Source organism: Pseudophryne corroboree, chromosome 4 (assembly GCF_028390025.1).
Source record: "Pseudophryne corroboree isolate aPseCor3 chromosome 4, aPseCor3.hap2, whole genome shotgun sequence".
In the NCBI taxonomy this organism is placed as follows: Eukaryota; Metazoa; Chordata; class Amphibia; order Anura; family Myobatrachidae; genus Pseudophryne; species Pseudophryne corroboree.
The window spans coordinates 737126089-737147001 of NC_086447.1; the positions used below are offsets into that span (position 1 = coordinate 737126089).

The 20913-nt window shown below is 41.9% G+C and overlaps 1 protein-coding gene across 1 annotated transcript in view; it reads left to right on the forward strand.

Annotated features, from left to right (window-relative positions):
- The window catches only part of MERTK (MER proto-oncogene, tyrosine kinase), a 236034-nt gene that overhangs the window by 179595 nt on the left and 35526 nt on the right, over positions 1-20913 (forward strand). The window contains exons 9-10 of the mRNA XM_063918101.1: positions 15387-15537; positions 18221-18374. Of these exons, the coding sequence (XP_063774171.1) occupies positions 15387-15537; positions 18221-18374 (305 nt within the window). The remainder of the gene's footprint in view (positions 1-15386; positions 15538-18220; positions 18375-20913) is intronic.

Consider the following 20913-nt stretch of genomic DNA (forward strand, 5'->3'; position numbering starts at 1 on the left):
AATACAGTAACATTTTGTCATAATATTTCAGAAACTGCATGGCTGGTCTCTTGCACTCTTTTGCTCTAATACACCACCTGCTTTAGGATTTATATTCAAAAACATTATGTCTCCATAATCCCAAAAACGTCAGTCTTCTTGGAAAGTGGTTTGTTCCTTTGTAAGGGAAAGAGAACAAACGTTCTCAAACAACGGTTTCTCAATTTCTTTTTCCTCTGGGAAGGGATTGTGGATTCGCAGGAATATCTGAGCATTTCTGTAATCAAAAAGCAGCGACTTTCTACAAATGTTTACGAATAATTCCAGTGATTTTGTCATTTTCTTCCAGTGATTTGGACCAATAATACCATTGATTAGAACTAATAATTCCAGTGATTTTGTCATTTTCTTCCAGTGATTTGGACCAACAATACCACTGATTAGAATGAATAATTCCTGTGATATTGAGGTGTTTGTGTCACTTAGCTTAGCCGTCCAGCGACCACAGTGCACCTCTTTTTCTCTTTTCTTTGCATCATGTGCTGTTTGGGGCCAATTTTATGAAGTGTCATCCTGTCTGGCACTGCAGTGCCACTCCTAGATGGGCCAGGTGTTTGTGCCGCCCTCTTGGGTCGCTTTGTTTAGTCATCCAGCGACCTTGGTGCAAATTTTAGGACTAAAAAGAGTATTGCGAGGTGTTCAGAATAGACTAGAAATGAGTGGAAATTGATTTAAGCTGTATTTGAGGGGTTTTTGAAAAAAACACCCGAATCCAAAACACACCCGAATCCGACAAAAAATTTTCAGGGAGGTTTTGCCAAAACGCGTCCGAATCCAAAACACGGCCGCGGAACTGAATCCAAAACCAAAACACAAAACCCGAAAAATTTCCTGTGCACATCTCTAATATATATATATATATATATATATATATATATAGCACACACACATTCATACATACAAAGACGCACATGCATACACACACAAGCACACAAACATACATACATACATACAAAATATATATACAAACGTCATACATACTCATACATACCCTCCTCACATACAGGGCCGGATCCAGGGGGGGCAATCGGGGCGACCGCCCACCCTAACAGTCATAGCCACGCCCACTTACATGATGGTGACGGCGGCCACATTGCCAGCCACAGCCACCAGGTCCAGCAACGGCATGAGGAAGCTCCCAAGGTAGCGGGGCTAGCTGTCTTCGGCGCACAGTGGGGAGATCGAGCTGGATGAGCAGTTCCCGCCGCTGCTGGTGCTGTTCAGACAGGGGCTGTGCGCTGGCGGCTCCTGCATTATGGGCCCGGTCACCACGGCAGATGTCTGCTGGCATCGCTCATCTTCCTCCCCTGACTCCCCCGCAGTCAGCGCCTGCAACAGACAGCACAGCCCAGCATCTCTCACCTGAAGGTGGATCCTTCATAGCGGCAGCATCCCCCTCCCCAGCATCCGGCTACCCGTACCAATACATGGCACGCTGCAGCAGCCCCACAGGCATGGACGGAGGTCGTGCTGGCTCCCTGCGTTGCTGGGGCCGCCAGAGGTGGGGGCTGCTGCCATGTGATGGTGTGTGGCTGCACTGACATCCCTCCCCATCCTCAATGTCCCCGGGGCCCCTAGCCCCATCTGCCATCATCACATGCCGTCACCCCCACCTTAGACAGTGTGTGTCGCCCATCGGTGTGTTAATAGTTACATGTGCCCGGTGTGTGTGTGCTACATAAGAAGTACATGTGCAGCCTGGCAATGCTTTATATGCTCTTTAGAGCATTAATGGACAGTTTGGATGGGAAGTGGGAGGAGTAATGAGTGTAGGGGAGGAGTTAGGAACCGCCCCCCCTAAAAGAAAAGTCTAGATCCATCCCTGCTCACATACAGTATACATACTGTATATGTTATACATACCACCAGGGACTGGGAGGCGGGAGCAAACCGGCGGCATTGTGTGAGGATGGAGCTGCTGTGGCTGAACATGCACAGCCAGCAGTTCCCCCCCGGACATTCTCTAAGCAGTGAGCTCTAGCTCTCTGCTACTGCAGCAGGTCCGATTTCTCGATTGCGATCGCGGCTTTTACTGAGACGGAGACACTGCATTCTCCGTCTCTAAAAATAAATTTTTTGTCTTATCCAGGTCCTTGAACTGTGTGCACCAGTGAGATGTATGCAGAATCTAATATACTCCCCCCTTCCCAAGGGTCCCCCTGTCCGAAGTGATCAATAATATATGCCTCAATAATACATTTCCTGTATTAACATATATATGCATACTAGCTGAATACCCGTGCTTCGCAACGGGATGAAGATGGTAAATTAGAATTATAGTTGTTCATTAATTGACGTTGGTTGGAGATCTAGTATATAGGCATACTGTATCTTGCTTCCCTGACCTACTTTGTGTAGTGGCCAGAACCCTTTTTGCTCTTCCAACTATACAGCTTTCAGGCTGTGGCTTCTTGCTGTCTCCATTCCCCTCCTCACATCATGTCAGTGCCCCAGTGAAATTATTGATTTATTTACAGTTTTTTATATAGTGCAGCACATTATGCATCTCCTGATATACTTTGTGCTGCTAGGGGACCCTTTTACTTCCACTGTATAACTCTGTGTGTGGGTTCGTGCTACCTCCATTCCCCTCCTGACATCATGTCACTGCCCCTGTCACATGCAGCCCTGTCCTGCCTGACATATTATGCATTTCCTAATATACTCTGTGCTACTGGGGGCCCTACTCCTCCCACTATATGACTCAGCGTGTGGCTTCCTGCTACCTCCATTCCCCTCCTCACATTATGTAACTTCCACTGTCACATGAAGCTCTGTTGTCACTGACATATCATGCATGCCCTGGTATAGTCTGTGCTGCTGGCCCACCCCTAGGGGTGCTTGGGTGTGATACCCCCACAGTGTTTGTTCCCAGATTGTAAATCATATGTGTACCAAGTTTGGTGTAAATTGCACCAGGCATTCCAGAGTTATGCTGTTTGCTGAAATACTCTGTTCTGCTGCCTCACCCCTAGGGGTGTCTTACACGCACAGTGTTTGTTCCCCAATTGTAAGTCATGTGTAGCAATTTTGGTGTAAATTGGTCCAGGCATTTCGGAGGTATTCTGTCTGCAGAAATACTCTGTGTTGCTGCCTCACCCCTAGGGGTGCCAGGGGTGTGTTACCCCCACAGTGTTTGTTCCCAGATTGTAAATCATATGTGTACCAAGTTTGTTGTAAATTGCTGCAGGCATTCCGGAGTTATGCTGGAACATACATACATACATACATTCATTCAGTCAGTCAGTCAGTCATTCATTCATTTTTGGCGTTTTCTGTGGATGGGCAGTGACATGTGTAAAACCGGTTCTTAGCATGCACCTGGGACCTAAGGAGAAGCTACCTGCCAAGTTTCAAATTTGTAGGCCTTGTGGTTTAAGAGATTTTGTGATGAGTCAGTCAGTGAGTCAATCTCCTTTTTTGCCTGTTATATATATATATATAAATATACCAAAATAATTAAAATGCAGTCATATGAATAGCTGCAGCTTATATTCATAACAGGGTGATCAACGCGTTTCTAGTCCCAGAACTTTTTCAAGATAAAAAAGTTCTGGGACTTGAAAGAAATGCGTTGATCACCCTGCTATGATTAATTGATATCACTACCACCAGTGGATTAATCCATCAGTCTACCTGAGCCCTGGAATTGGATTTCTGACTACCGCTGCATTCTTCCATGTAGCTTGTCTACAGCCCGTGAGTACCTGAACGTGTACAATTATAGCGGCTGCCATATCCTTGATTTGTCGGGAGATAAGTCCAGCCACACGGTGGGACATACACGGACGATACCGTGCTTTCAACACAGCCTACCGGAGACACAGTGGTTCATAAGTGCAGTGGCCGCCGTATCCCTTACCTGCCGGGAGAACAAGCCCAGCCACATAGTGGGATACACTTAGATTCTGTGCATTCAGTGTACCCAGTGGCGTAACTACTGCCCCTGCTGCCCTCGCGGTGGCTTGGGGGTGCAGGGCTGCGGGGGCGCCGCTACTGATTTAGCGCAGATTGACATGCGGACAAGCGTCCGCATGTCAATCTGCTGTCTCCTCTCCCTCCTTCCCTCCGCTGCTGTGATGGAGGGACATAGAGGGCACAGCGCGTGCCTCTCCTGTGTCCCTCCTGGGTCTCCGGCGGGTCTAATAAATGAAGTGCCGTTCGTGAACTCTGATTGGCTCACGAACCGGCACTTCCTTTAACAGACCTGCCGGAGACGCAGGAGGGACACAGGAGAAGCACGCGCTGTGCCCTCCGTGTCCCTCCATCACAAAACAGCGGGGGAGCGCGGGGGGAATTAACTGGCACTGGGGGAGCATATTCGGCACAGGGGGAGGGGGAGCATATGTGGCACTGGAGGGGTATATGTGGCACTGGGGGGTATATGTGTACCTGGCACATGGGGGGGGGGGCTATATTTGGCACAGGGGGCATGTGAGTACCTGGCACTGTGGGGAAATATCTGGCACTGGGGGCATATGTGGCACTGGGAGCACAGCCCTAGCAAAAAGCAATACCCCCTAGCAATGAGCATGACACCCAGTGCATGAAACCCCTCGCAACGAGCATGACACCCAGTGCATGAAACCCCTGGCAACGAGTATGACACCCTGAGCATTAAAACCCCTGGCACCGTGCATGGAACCAAGAGCATGCAACCCCTGGCAACGAGCAGGTAATTTAAAAGTAATTAGAAGCCTTACTGTAGGACTTAATGTGTAATGGGCATTACGGTATGTGGCATAATGTATCACGGACATTGCGGTGTGTGTCATAATGTGTCACAGGCATTACGGTGTGTGGCATACTATATGACGTGCATTGTGGTATGTGGTATAATGTCTCAGGGGCATTGCAGTGTGGCATAATGTATAACGGGCATTGCGGTGTGTGGCATAGGGTATAACGGGCATTGCGGTATGTGTCAGGCATTACGGTGTGTGGTATACTATATCACGGGCATTGTGATATGTGGTATAATGTCTCAGGGTCATTGCAGTGTGTGGCATAATGTATCACGGACATTGCGGTGTGTGTCATAATGTGTCAGGCATTACGGTGTGTTGTATACTATATCACGGGCATTGTGGTATGTGGTATAATGTCTCCGGGTCATTGCGGGGTGTGTCATAATGTGTCACAGACATTGTATGTGCTATAATGTATCAGGGACATTGCAGTGTGTAGCATAATGTATAACGGGCATTGCGATTCCTGTCATAATGTGTCACAGGCATTACGGTGTGTGGCATAATGTGTCGGGGGCATTACGGTGTGTGTATATTGTGTCATGTGCATTATTGTCTGTGGCATAATGTCTAAGGGCCATTGCAGTATGTTGCATAATGTATACTGGGCATTACTATAAAGAGGAAAAATGACAAATAATGTAAGGGGCATGAATCAGGATTATTTTTCTTTCCTGTGGTGGCTAACGTCTGGGCGTGCAGGTTGCAAACTAGGGTATAAGGTAGTCTTTTCCTGCAATGCCACGCCCCTTTATGTGAAGCCACGCCCATTTCAATGAAGCCACGCCCCCTTTGGCTTGGGAGAGAAAAATTTCTAGTTACACCACTGAGTGTACCCCACCTGAGATACAGTGGTTCAGCTCAGGGAGTCATGTATATGGACGGCAAACTGGAAACCATCTAAACTGCCTTTACATCAGACAGGCAGCGTCTGCAAAGACCATACTGTCCTAGACGGGCAAATCAAAGTCGGGGTCCTTTTACGCAGTTAAGTTCCTGATCGGTGGTGAGTGACCTTGTAAAAAGGAAAGAATTCAAGTCCTTAATAAGACGAATATTCCTACGGATAATATAAAGTTTTAAGCTATCTACATACCTCATATTATGAATATACGCTGCAGCTATTCATATGACTGAATTTTTATTATTTTTGTATACATGCATATATCTGTTAATACAGGAAATCTATTATTGAGGCATATATTATTGATCCTATATTCACAGCAGGAGGTATAGCTCCTTGATATACATGTGTTTATGTCTTAATTGTATGTAATAAATGTTTATCTATATAAAAGTGAAGTTGTGTTGCTTGTGAACAGGTGTATATTTAAATACATTTATTACAATCCACATATAAACAGCAAATAAAATCAAGGATAATATCCGGATATTAAAACAATATAGTGCACTCTTTGTTTAGTCCATGCCCTGAGCTCGAATTAGTAATTGTCTATTCACACAGATAGATCCGTACAATCTCCACTGGTACGCATTAATTGTGTCCAATTGTAACCATGCTGTCTTGATAATTAATTGGCTTTAAACAAGGCAACCTTCTTATTATTTGTATCCAGCAAAAATGTATCAGTCACTGGAAGGCTCCTTATTAGATAGCAGTAGGGGGAGAGCGCTGTGTAGTAAATGGATGCACAGCGGTATGCTACGACCCCTACGTCCCAGCCGCAGCACGTCTTTTGAAAGGTTACTCACAGCCGCCTCTGCTTCCCTCGGGGTGCAGACCGTTTTGCACTCGGTCCTGCTGTTGCTTTATCCCCGGTCAGGTTTCCATTGCGCTGCGTGCGGTAGTGGGATCCGTTCGTGAAAGAGCTCCGGGCACCGGAATCCAAGTAGTGAACGCCCCTCTTACGCGTTTCTCCGCCCACGGGGCCAGCGGTTTCCTCAGAGAGTTATCCCAGCAGTATAACCAGTCCCTTTTTATGCTGGGATAAACCAATCATTATACTGATTGATTAAATTACACTCTGCTGTTATAAATACATGGAACTTACTTAATATAATTGTTTAGAAGCATTTAAATCATATATAAAAAGTGTCAACAGTTTCTTATGGTGGTACAAACATCATTCAACAATCATATATGCATATGTTCGATTTAAACAAAATGAATCATTTTGATTTAACCTAATTGGACCCAATTATCTAAAACTGACCAGGAGAAAGTCAAATAAATGTTGGAAGCTCATTCTCAAGTAAACCGCTCTTGTGGCTCAGAGGGAACTTCACCAGCTCATAAATTACACAGCCTCCAAAACCACAGGATCAATTCCATCATATACCTAATTTTCTATCGGAATCATATTTCGGATATTTATAGCTTAATTAATTTTTATTATTTATTATTTATATTATTAGGTTTTCACACCTCCATCATCCACTAAAAATATCTCTTCAATGATTCAATAGATACCTAATGATATTTGTATCTCATCATTCCATTGTTATAATGTTAAGAGATTATTCACCCTTTTTTAAAAAAAGTTATAATTAGGGAATTATTGAATCAAGGTAAAACAGAAATATAATTATCACTATCTGCAAACTAAAGTACATTTTAGTATACAGTTTTCTCCTATTGGCAGAGATTTTTACCATAAAGGAGCCGGAGTCTATTAGAACGGAAGAAGGAAGGAGAGGGGAAAAAGGAAGGAGAGGGGAAAAAGATAACAATACCCCCAAAAAATTATGCATGGAGTCTAACAGCCTCCGATGTTATTCAATTCGATATTCTCGTTGAGGCCATCTGGGGTGAGGGTCCCCAACGAGAAAATCCAGAACGCCTCTCTTGTGCACAGGCGATTAAATCTATCACCTCCTCTTGGGGTAGGTGCTATAAATTCAATGCCCTGCACCTTAAGTACATTAACGTCCCCAGCATGACAACATACTACATGTTTTGAGAGGCTGTGCTTGTAATTTTTCTTTATTACATTTCTTCTATGTTCAAGGAACCTTGTGTTCAAGCTCCTAGTGGTCCTTCCCACATATTGCTTACCACAGGTACAGCTAATCAAATATATGACAAATGTCTGTTGACAATTAATGATTGTTTCTATCTCAAACTTCTGTCCTGAAGTGAAAGACTCAAAAGATGCACTTCTGTTAACAACATGTGGGCAGGTCAAACAATTCTTTCTACCACATTTATAACAACCTCTTAGTGTTGTCAGACAATTATCAGAAAGGGACGTAGCTTTTCTCTGTCCTTGGTAGAAACTTGGCGAGATATAATTCTTAACATTCTTCGCTTTCCGAAAAACTACTTTTATTGACTCCCCTAGGCATGGGCACAGTGTGGCATCCAGTTTTAGGATTTCAAAGTTCTTGGTTAACACATTCTTAATTTCCTTAGAGCAGGTATTATATTTAGTTATAAATGGAAGTATCTTATCATCATTCACAAATACATCAGCGGGTTTAGTCCTAACATCCTTAGTGTTGGACAAAAGAGAACCCCTGTCTCTAAATGCCGCTTTCTCTAATGACCTCTCCAGTAATCCCACCGGGTAATCTTGATCTAAAAAGGCATTAGTTAATATAGCAGCATGTTCTTGGAAACCACTCAGTTCAGTACAATTCCTCCTCATCCTTAGATATTGTCCAGCTGGTATATTATCTTTCCATTTCTGACTGTGACAGCTATTATAATTCAAATAGCCGTTACAATCAACATCCTTCCTATAAGTATTAGTTTCTATCCTACCTTCCCTGACCGAGAGGGCGATATCCAGATCATTTATGTGTGTAGGGTGACAAGAATGTGTAAATTTAAGTCCAAAGGTGTTAGAATTAATATAGGACATAAAAGGAGAAACACTAGAGACCCCATCCCAAATAATAAAAAGATCATCTATGTACCGACCATACAGCACCAGGTTCGCCCTATAAGGACCCCCCCAGAGGTATTCCTCTTCGAAGAGGCCCATATATAAATTAGCAAAGCTAGGGGCGAACCTGGTGCCCAGGGCGGTACCGTGCACTTGAAGATAAAACTGTGAATCAAATAAAAAATAGTTGTGAGCTAAAATGTATTCTATTGACTCTAATACAAACTCACGTCGTTCTGGCATCAATCCCACATCAGCATTGAGAAAGTGACGACAGGCTTCTATACCCTCACTATGAGGGATGTTGGTATATAGCGATTCTACATCGCAAGTCAAAAAGACATAATCCTGTTTCCACTCCATCCCTCCCACTAGATTTAAAAAGTGGGTGGTGTCCCTGATGTGAGATCGAAGACCAGAGACGTGAGTCTGTAAAAAAGAGTCAACGAATGCTGATAGGTTAGAAATGAGGGACACTACACCAGAAATTATGGGACGACCAGGTGGTGCTACCAAGGATTTGTGGATTTTGGGAAGGTGATAATAAGTGGGGATAATAGGATGAGGGTCGAAAAGAAACATAAATTCATCTTTAGTAATCGCTCTCTCGGTCAGGGCCTTGTCCAGGAGGGTCCTCAACTCAAGTGTATACTTCTCAGTGGGGTTCACACTTAGTTTTTGATAATAATCCCTATTAGAAAGCTGCCTATCTGCCTCTTCTAAATAAGAGGATGTATCCTGTTCATTTAAGGATGATGTATGTTTAACCAAGGAATGGAATGCGATTTTAGATTGCTGTTCCTTTTCATTGATAAAATTGTTAATTAACTATAGAAAAGAAAAGGTACATAAAATCTCAGAGGAGGTAGAGAGAGTACAAGATCTCTTGAAACCACATGAGAATAGTAAAGAATTTAAAGAAAGAGATGGATTGCTTAATGATAAAATTAATGATTTTGAACATTCACTTATCCTCTTTAAAAAGAAAAAACTAGAAAGGGATAATAATGACTATAGAACAGATAAAGTGAGGACATATAATAAAAAAGATGATAGGAGGGATAATTATTATGTGGATAAAAACAACAGAAAGAGTAACTATAATGTATATCCAAAATACCAGACTATGAAGAGGGATAGGACACCTGTGTATAGAGATACGAAAATGGAGAGAAGGACTAAGCAATTTGGACAGGAGGGTAACCATAGACCTCAGGGGGTCCATGGAAACCGATATGAAGAGACCGAGGGTATGTATGGGAAGAAAAGAAGGTTTATGGATAATCATAGTGGAAAATGCATCAGTTCACCAAACAGGGAGAGGATACGGTATGAAGAGAGAGGGGCGAGACCAAAAGAGGGGGGTATAGAGTTGAAAGAGGTATGAGGAATGAAGAAGAAGAAGGCACCCCCCAAACTTTTTTAGGACAAAGGGAGAGGCAGAGATGGGAAACACAGAACAGGTTCGAACAACTTCAAACAAGCACTACCCCAAAAAGGTCAAGGGAAGAGGTAGAGGATGTAGAGGAGGAAAGAAGGTACAAAGTCAAAAACGTAAAACTAGGTTAAGAAATAAAGGGATTTATAACCTGTCCTCTAGAACCCTTAATGAACATGAGAAAGCAGTTATTTCTAAGGGCTTGAAATTCGCACCATCAGCACAGCCAGACATTTTTTAATTATTTGTAGCACTTAATAAATTTACGAGAGATCTCTGTCGTAAGAGATATTTTATTAATAAATCTCTGAAAAGCAAAGAAATTGAAGGTGTGCCTATAATATTGAATGAGGATGATGATGATAATTGTTTATCTGCACTAAATTCTCTGTTGTTAGAGAGTAAAGGAGAATCATTATGTACAAACCAGCCCATTAAACTATTTGATCTAGCGGAAAAAGCTGAAGGGAATAGGAAATTTAGAAAGAAGTCTGAATTTTATCCGTTACAACACAGGAGTGCATATATTGAGACTTTCTATACGTCAACTTTAAATGATCTTCGCCTTTTGTGTAAGAAGGACAAAAAGAGAAGAGGGAAAAGGAATGATAATTTAAATAGAAATGAACGTCGAGCACTAACCACTCTAAGAAAGGATAAAAATATTATAATTAAAAGTGCAGATAAAGGGGGGGGTCGTAATACAGGATACATCCTCTTATTTAGAAGAGGCAGATAGGCAGCTTTCTAATAGGGATTATTATCAAAAACTAAGTGTGAACCCCACTGAGAAGTATACACTTGAGTTGAGGACCCTCCTGGACAAGGCCCTGGCCGAGAGAGCGATTACTAAAGATGAATTTATGTTTCTTTTCAACCCTCATCCTATTATCCCCACTTATTATCACCTTCCCAAAATCCACAAATCCTTGGTAGCACCACCTGGTCGTCCCATAATTTCTGGTGTAGGGTCCCTCACTTCTAACCTATCAGCATTCGTTGACTCTTTTTTACAGACTCACGTCTCTGGTCTTCGATCTCACATCAGGGACACCACCCACTTTTTAAATCTAGTGGGAGGGATGGAGTGGAAACAGGATTATGTCTTTTTGACTTGCGATGTAGAATCGCTATATACCAACATCCCTCATAGTGAGGGTATAGAAGCCTGTCGTCACTTTCTCAATGCTGATGTGGGATTGATGCCAGAATGACGTGAGTTTGTATTAGAGTCAATAGAATACATTTTAGCTCACAACTATTTTTTATTTGATTCACAGTTTTATCTTCAAGTGCACGGTACCGCCATGGGCACCAGGTTCGCCCCTAGCTTTGCTAATTTATATATGGGCCTCTTCGAAGAGGAATACCTCTGGGGGGGTCCATATAGGGCGAACCTGGTGCTGTATGGTCGGTACATAGATGATCTTTTTATTATTTGGGATGGGGTCTCTAGTGTTTCTGCTTTTATGTCCTATATTAATTCTAACACCTTTGGACTTAAATTTACACATTCTTGTCACCCTACACACATAAATTATCTGGATATCGCCCTCTCGGTCAGGGAAGGTAGGATAGAAACTAATACTTATAGGAAGGATGTTGATTGTAATGGCTATTTGAATTATAATAGCTGTCACAGTCAGAAATGGAAAGATAATATACCAGCTGGACAATATCTAAGGATGAGGAGGAATTGTACTGAACTGAGTGGTTTCCAAGAACATGCTGCTATATTAACTAATGCCTTTTTAGATCAAGATTACCCGGTGGGATTACTGGAGAGGTCATTAGAGAAAGCGGCATTTAGAGACAGGGGTTCTCTTTTGTCCAACACTAAGGATGTTAGGACTAAACCCGCTGATGTATTTGTGAATGATGATAAGATACTTCCATTTATAACTAAATATAATACCTGCTCTAAGGAAATTAAGAATGTGTTAACCAAGAACTTTGAAATCCTTAAACTGGATGCCACACTGTGCCCATGCCTAGGGGAGTCAATAAAAGTAGTTTTTCGGAAAGCGAAGAATGTTAAGAATTATATCTCGCCAAGTTTCTACCAAGGACAGAGAAAAGCTACGTCCCTTTCTGATAATTGTCTGACAACACTAAGAGGTTGTTATAAATGTGGTAGAAAGAATTGTTTGACCTGCCCACATGTTGTTAACAGAAGTGCATCTTTTGAGTCTTTCACTTCAGGACAGAAGTTTGAGATAGAAACAATCATTAATTGTCAACAGACATTTGTCATATATTTGATTAGCTGTACCTGTGGTAAGCAGTATGTGGGAAGGACCACTAGGAGCTTGAACACAAGGTTCCTTGAACATAGAAGAAATGTAATAAAGAAAAATTACAAGCACAGCCTCTCAAAACATGTAGTATGTTGTCATGCTGGGGACGTTAATGTACTTAAGGTGCAGGGCATTGAATTTATAGCACCTACCCCAAGAGGAGGTGATAGATTTAATCGCCTGTGCACAAGAGAGGCGTTCTGGATTTTCTCGTTGGGGACCCTCACCCCAGATGGCCTCAACGAGAATATCGAATTGAATAACATCGGAGGCTGTTAGACTCCATGCATAATTTTTTGGGGGTATTGTTATCTTTTTCCCCTCTCCTTCCTTTTTCCCCTCTCCTTCCTTCTTCCGTTCTAATAGACTCCGGCTCCTTTATGGTTAAAATCTCTGCCAATAGAAGAAAACTGTATACTAAAATGTACTTTAGTTTGCAGATAGTGATAATTATATTTCTGTTTTACCTTGATTCAACAATTCCCTAATTATAACTTTTTAAAAAAAGGGTGAATAATCTCTTAACATTATAACAATGGAATGATGAGATACAAATATCATTAGGTATCTATTGAATCATTGAAGAGATATTTGTAGTGGATGATGGAGGTGTGAAAACCTAATAATATAAATAATAAATAATAAAAATTAATTAAGCTATAAATATCCGAAATATGATTCCGATAGAAAATTAGGTATATGATGGAATTGATCCTGTGGTTTTGGAGGCTGTGTAATTTATGAGCTGGTGAAGTTCCCTCTGAACCACAAGAGCGGTTTACTTGAGAATGAGCTTCCAACATTTATTTGACTTTCTCCTGGTCAGTTTTAGATAATTGGGTCCAATTAGGTTAAATCAAAATGATTCGTTTTGTTTAAATCGAACATATGCATATATGATTGTTGAATGATGTTTGTACCACCATAAGAAACTGTTGACACTTTTTATATATGATTTAAATGCTTTTAAACAATTATATTAAGTAAGTTCCATGTATTTATAACAGCAGAGTGTAATTTAATCAATCAGTATAATGATTGGTTTATCCCAGCATAAAAAGGGACTGGTTATACTGCTGGGATAACTCTCTGGGGAAACCGCTGGCCCCGCGGGCGGAGAAACGCGTAAGAGGGGCGTTCACTACTTGGATTCCGGTGCCCGGAGCTCTTTCACGAACGGATCCCACTACCGCACGCAGCGCAATGGAAACCTGACCGGGGATAAAGCAACAGCAGGACCGAGTGCAAAACGGTCTGCACCCCGAGGGAAGCAGAGGCGGCTGTGAGTAACCTTTCAAAAGACGTGCTGCGGCTGGGACGTAGGGGTCGTAGCATACCGCTGTGCATCCATTTACTACACAGCGCTCTCCCCCTACTGCTATCTAATAAGGAGCCTTCCAGTGACTGATACATTTTTGCTGGATACAAATAATAAGAAGGTTGCCTTGTTTAAAGCCAATTAATTATCAAGACAGCATGGTTACAATTGGACACAATTAATGCGTACCAGTGGAGATTGTACGGATCTATCTGTGTGAATAGACAATTACTAATTCGAGCTCAGGGCATGGGACTAAACAAAGAGTGCACTATATTGTTTTAATATCCGGATATTATCCTTGATTTTATTTGCTGTTTATATGTTGATTGTAATAAATTTGTGATTCAAACTGACCCTGTTCTTAGCGCTCCCTTGTTTAAATATATTTTGTGGTTTTTGGTAATTGGTGGAACAGTACCACCGGTGGGAGCAGTAGAGATTAGGTGTTTTTTAATCAATTATGGGTAGTAATTAACAGATTTCTTGGTGGTATTATCATAAAGCGCTGTGTATTTTAGAAATATTTAGTATATTTAAATACAAATATCCCAGCGCAGCCGCACTCCCCTGTGTTATGCCCGCAATACATTTATCAGCCGTATTTTACTATTTATTGCTATTTTTCCTTCTCTGAATCAGTGTAGCATTTATTGTTCAGTATTTGCTAACTTACAGCCTTGCTGGCTACATCAGATGCATCATTGGCCCTCATTCCGAGTTGTTCGCTCTGTAATTTTCTTCGCATCGCAGCGATTTTCCGCTAACTGCGCATGCGCAATGTTCGCACTGCGACTGCGCCAAGAAAATTTGCTATGCAGTTAGGTATTTTACTCACGGCATTACGAGGTTTTTTCTTCGTTCTGGTGATCGTAATGTGATTGACAGGAAGTGGGTGTTTCTGGGCGGAAACTGGCCGTTTTATGGGTGTGTGTGAAAAAACGCTGCCGTTTCTGGGAAAAACGCGGGAGTGTCTGAAGAAACGGGGGAGTGTCTAGGGGAACGCTTGGTGTGTTTGTGACGTCAAACCAGGAACGAAACTGACTGAACTGATCGCAGTTGCCGAGTAAGTCTGGAGCTACTCAGAAACTGCTAAGAAGTGTCTATTCGCAATTCTGCTAATCTTTCGTTCGCAATTTTACTATGCTAAGATTCACTCCCAGTAGGCGGCGGCTTAGCGTGTGCAAAGCTGCTAAAAGCAGCTTGCGAGCGAACAACTCGGAATGACCACCATTGTTGGAACTACACTACATGGAGTGTATTTTGATTCCAAGTGACCACATTTTGCATTTGTTACTCAATTACGGGTGCAATTGTTCAGCAAAATACAAATGACTGTACTAAGCTGATCTGTGATACAAACATGTATCCCACTGTCCTAAGGTAAAACTCAAATAATTTGAGCAACATAATAGAAATGCCAAGCCCACATGGGGGAGATTTATCAAGCATTGGAGAGAGATAAAGCAGAGAAGTTGCCCAAAGTAACCAATCAAATTCTGTCTTTTATCTAACAGTGTTTGAAAAGACAGTTATAAGCTGATTGGTTGCTTTGGCCAAACTACTCCACTTTCTCCAAGGCTTGATGCGTCTTCCCTCAAGTCTGATCTCAAATAATCTCATGCTAATCTTTCTTTCCTATCAGAAAAATAGAACTTGCAGTTCTCTTTGTTTATTTGTTGTGTTATTCTTTTCTAGGACATAACATATTTTGGGACTTCCAATTCAACTACTGTGGTTATTCCCATCAAAGCCGCTAATGCCACTTGCACTGTGTACGTTGCCTGCTACACAGTGGGAGGTGATGGCCCATATAGCCAGGCGGTGCAACTTTTTATTCCGAGTAATGGTGAGAAGCTGTTTCTAATCTATTTTTTAACATGTTTTTAGTTTATAATAATTTGGCTACTGAAGTTTGGCAGCTGTATTGGTAATATTTATTTTCATCTATATATTTGATGTTTCAGTTGCGGTCCATTGTTGTGATTATTATTTTCTTTACTTGCAATTACGTTATTATATTGCTGTTGCAATCAGCAAATTTGTTTGGTGTAATAAATAAGTTTCATTCAGTCCATTTCAGCACATGGTAAAACAAGTAGGGTAATTCATTTAATATTGATTAGGGCACGTATTATATTCTTCTCATTATTATTATTATTATTATTACTACTATTTGGATGTACATTATACTTCACAATCTAAAAAAAATCTTTAGACTTTTGTTCAAATATCTTCTAATTACACTTAGCTGATGAATGTATCATGTACCGGGTAAAACGCAGGATTTCTAGATGGGGTTTCCAAATATAATCTACAATCTGCCACTGTGCGGAACATTGGAGCAAGTGCGGGTGTCTGAGGGAGTCTTGGTCTTTTTATAAACTGGATAGTGTATGAAACACATTATTATGTTTTAACACAATAGTTAGTCTATAGTATAGGCTGTATCAAACTTTTAACTCATATAAATTACATAAGTGGTCACGAAAAGGTTAAACATCCCATGATAAATAAATAAAAGCATTAACATAATAGAACTAGTAGGAGACAGAACTGCACTTTCTAAGCACACATTCTCCCACCTCATGGTAAGGCACCTGTCTCTTCTTGTTGGCAGCTACTCTCAGTGCACTGGTTGAGCACTCAGATCCACACATACAGCAAACTTTATAAAAGAAGCTGCTATATTGGGTATGTGCAGCAGCTCCACTCTGTCCCTTAAACTGCATGTTGCAGCAGCTCTAGTAATTGCATTATACGTATACTATTTGCTATTGTTAAAATTTGAGCCACTGTCCAAGAGGAGGGGTGTTTCCAGGCAACCGGACCCCAGTGTGTTTGCCTATGTGTACAGTACGCGCTAAGTAGTCATCCAATATATCATCATCCTTGGACATGAGCATAATAGTCATTGTAAGTGTATTAGATAATAAAAATATGCTATATGTATTATATTCTGTACAAATTCATTCTGTGGGGGGTGGCCAATTATTCACAGTAATTTACCATGGATAATGTATTCACCATGGATAATGGCACCTGAAGCATAATCCTTGATAGGCAGCCTTCAGTGCTGCTGCTCAGCCTGGCCGGGGTGATTGGGACAGCGGTAACGAACATGGTACCGGGATGTGCTCGGTGCCTCTGCCGTGGGGTTCTCACTGTGCAACCCATTTGCCAGCCTGCCCCATGAGTGAGGAGGACGGCTCAGACAACGGCAATGCATCCAGGTACGCTGGCGTCTGCACCCTCTCCTGCCTCCGTGATACAGTGCCCTGCTGCCCAGCTGTGGCCCAATGTCCCCCGGCACTTTGGCCCCTGTTCCCCACTGGTTTACCGATACCCAGTGCTTATTGGGGATTATGCCTCGGGTGCCTCAGGAAAATAATTATCTGAGCTAATTGGATACCGGCCTATGAATGATGAGGTATTATCACAGAATGTACTGATTTTGTAGTGGAAAATGCACATGTAAACTATGAGCAGTGGCATATTTATTTATTATTTTTACAAAATTGTTTTAAATGAATAATAGTCACACAAACAATGGTACATATACAATAATTCAGATATCAGAATAAAAATAAAGGGAACAGAAGATATTCCAAGAATTGTAGTCACAATACTGTATGTGCGGATCACATCAGGACATCCAAAAGCACAATTTCAGAGAAAAAACCATAATGGCATACAGTATTTATAATGGGAGCAGGCTGTGCTGTGCACACAAGCTCCCCCGTCATAGGCCCGGACTTCTCACCCTGCACACATTGATTATACTTACCTCTTGCTAGTAACATTTTCCTGAAGATCTGCGCATGCACAGTGGACTCTAGCACACAGTGATACATACATGGTGATAGGATTACCAACATGAGCGATATGGAGGAGAGACATAGGGGCTAATTCAATAAGGATCGCTCATGCGATCCTTTCCTCATTTCCCGACGTTTGAGTCCTACGCAGTACCTGTTCGGTATATGTGCAGAATGGGATCTATGATCGCTGCGCAGATATGCAAACGCCTTTGCCTGATTGACAGACAGAGGTGTTTCGCGGGGAGGGATGGAGGCGGCCGTTTTGCAGGTGTGGCGAGGCTAAGGAATGCTTCGGAAGCCGCACTGTGACGACAAGGCTGAGAAAGCTGAATCTTACGCAGCCTGCCGTCGCAGATGAACATGGTCACGATGTTCATCTGAGATGCGACTGATTGCATCACAGATGCAGGGAGGAGTTGGCATGCACTTCCTCCTACTTTGCATTGCTAAGGACTGCAGTTGCAAAGTTGCTGCGAGTAGCTTTGCATTTGCAATCCTTAGTGAATTAGGCCCATAGAGAGTTGTACCAAAGCCACTTTATAGACTGATAAATATGTTCCTGTTCTAGAAATGATAAAGCGATGTTACAGACCTCCAGTAAGTTAAGATTGCCTAATCACGCCCCATACATTATGCAGTATGTATAATCACGCCCCATACATTATGCAGTATGTATATTTTAAATTGCTTTGCTTTAACATTTTTTTTCAGGTTCGGTTGCATCTGCAACATCTTCAACTCCAGCATCAGGACATGGCAGCCCCTACTTGATATTGCTTGGCTTTATCTGCAGCTTAATGATCCTTCTATTAATCATTTACGGCTCCGTAATGTTCGTTAGAAGGAAAAAAGAGATAGAATTTGGGTAAGTATACACAACTAACTGATGATAATTGTTTCCAGCATGGTCATCAAAATTTGTTGATTTCTTTTTTTACATTAATTATGGGAAGAAGATGTACAGTATGTAACTACAGATGTGTCCTTATACATCCAGCCTCAATACGCCACATAGCGGGTTAGCGTTGGGCATCTTTTTTTTGTCAAAAAAGCATCTTATTCGCATCGCTGTGTGAATAGGACGCACAAGCAGCTTATGCTGATTAAAATTAGAGATGAGCGGGTTCGGTTTTACTCGGATTTACTCGGATCTCCTTATTGGCTCACGGACGTCACGTGTTTTGGTTAGCCAATAAGAGAAATCCAGAAAAAAAGAACTTGCGATAATTCTGGCGTTAAGAACCGAGTAAATCCGAACCCGCTCATCTCTAATTAAAATTATATGCACCATGCCTATATTCTGTGTGCATCTTCGGCTGTTTCTGCATACGAAATTGTAAGCTAAATGTAACATTCCATTTCATATGCAGACACAGTCACAGATGCACAGAGAATATCACTTTAATCAGCATACTCTGCTTGTGCATCCTATTTGCATCATTTTGTGAATAAGACGCATTTAATAGAAAAAGGCGCACATAAAAACGTTCAGCGCTACCGAGTCATGCCATGACACTGCCAAGTGTGTATTAGAGGGGACTGTTTGTTATTACCCTTGCTGCAACTGATTTCTGCACTCACAGAGATCAGCTTAGTAATGCTCAGAGGGCAGGTGCTGAACATGGTGCCAGTTCCTTCACCATAAACTTTCAGTGTTTGGAGTTTGATGAATGAAGGGTCCCATATTAGTGTATGGGGACTGCAGACAGTATAGGGGCTGCAAGGTAAGCAGGAGATATCCATGATACTTCCTGCATTACCTATGTAATGAATACTTAATTTCCACAAAAGTAGGTGACAATTAATCTTTTCACCTACTTTAAGGAATAATGAATGGACCTGTCATTATCCCCTGGGCGATCCCGCCATTACTGACATTTGTTCAATTACTACCCATGAACATCACAGTGAGTACCTCTGGGGGTACTGGTACACCAGGTTAAGAACCACTGTCTTATAATAAATGAAAACCCAGTAGTTGGCACTAATACATCATGAAAATATAGTTTATAGATAAATATTGTATGGTATGCTAATGTACTATGTCTACTGTTGTTTTAAATGTTACATTTAATACCAAGGAATCAATCCAATTAGCTGCGATGATCTCGCGGGTGCAGGCGTACCTTACGGTGGCCCAAATACGCACAAAAGTGCTCACCACCCCATAGCGGTCCGAGCAATTTTGTGCAATTTGGGTGCAGCATTGTGTGCTGTTGCTGATGTTGAATCACCACAGCAATGGCACATTGCACCCTTTGTGGCTAAGTGGATCGACCTCTAAATTGTTTTATTGTAGTGACATTGATATGTTCTTGCATAAATAATATAATGTGAGGATGACACTGTAATTGCCATAATCATTTTCTGATAACCGAAAGTGATTTTCTGAGTGAAGTACAATGTCTGAATGATATGGCTGCTATTTCCAGCCTAACCTAATAACACTGGATAGAATTACGTAATGAATGTTAATCTAAAGTATGAAAACCACCATCTGGTGAGGAAAAACTTACGCTGAAAGCAAGTGAAGTGTAATTGCAGACAATAGATGCCGCGTTACTTCTGTTGTTTTTGTGATTCACACCCTGATACATCTCTAATAGCAGAACGGAACCTGAAGTTTAAACACAGCATAAATGACATACCAGGGAAATGAAGCAAATAGAAAGAATGTTATTATGTTTCTGTCATCGCAGGCACATACATGATATCAGTAGGCAGAGGGAGCATCATATGAGGCACATCCAGCTTTCTGTAGGTCTCCCTGCTTAGCGGAAGCCTTGTTAAGTGATTCTATACTAAGGGTGTAGTACTGCTATCAGCATGGAAAATGTCTCTATCTAGGTCGTCCTATTACCTGTATGTTAAGGGGGGTACACACGGAGAGATCCGTGTTTAAAATCTAAACAATCTGACTAGATTGACTAGACTAGATTTTAAGCACGGATCTGCGTGTGTATGGCCCATTGTGCTGTGCTGAGCGGGGGGAGAGATGTGTGCTGAGCGGTCTGTGTTAAGATCGCTCAGCACACATCTCCCCCGTCAGTACCCCCCTTTAGAGCTCATACTATCTCTCCACTCTAAAAAGGAATGTTATTAGACCATCGGATAAGAATTCTGGTTATAAAAGTTATATTATTTGGGATATTTCATAGTTATTTGGCACTGGATTAAAGGCCTGATTCAGAGATGGACACTATTGCACCACTGCTGTGTCTTTGTACGCAGCATCTGTGCGATACTATACTTATGCCGCGGAAGGTGTCTAGACTCCTCCTGCCGGCTACTCTGATCTGCTGCTGCATCTGAGAATGCAGCATTGGATTATCTGCATCAACATTGGTTACGCCCCATTTCGGTGGTCATCGCTGCCCCTTCCCTGTCCTCAGTGGCCACAGCAG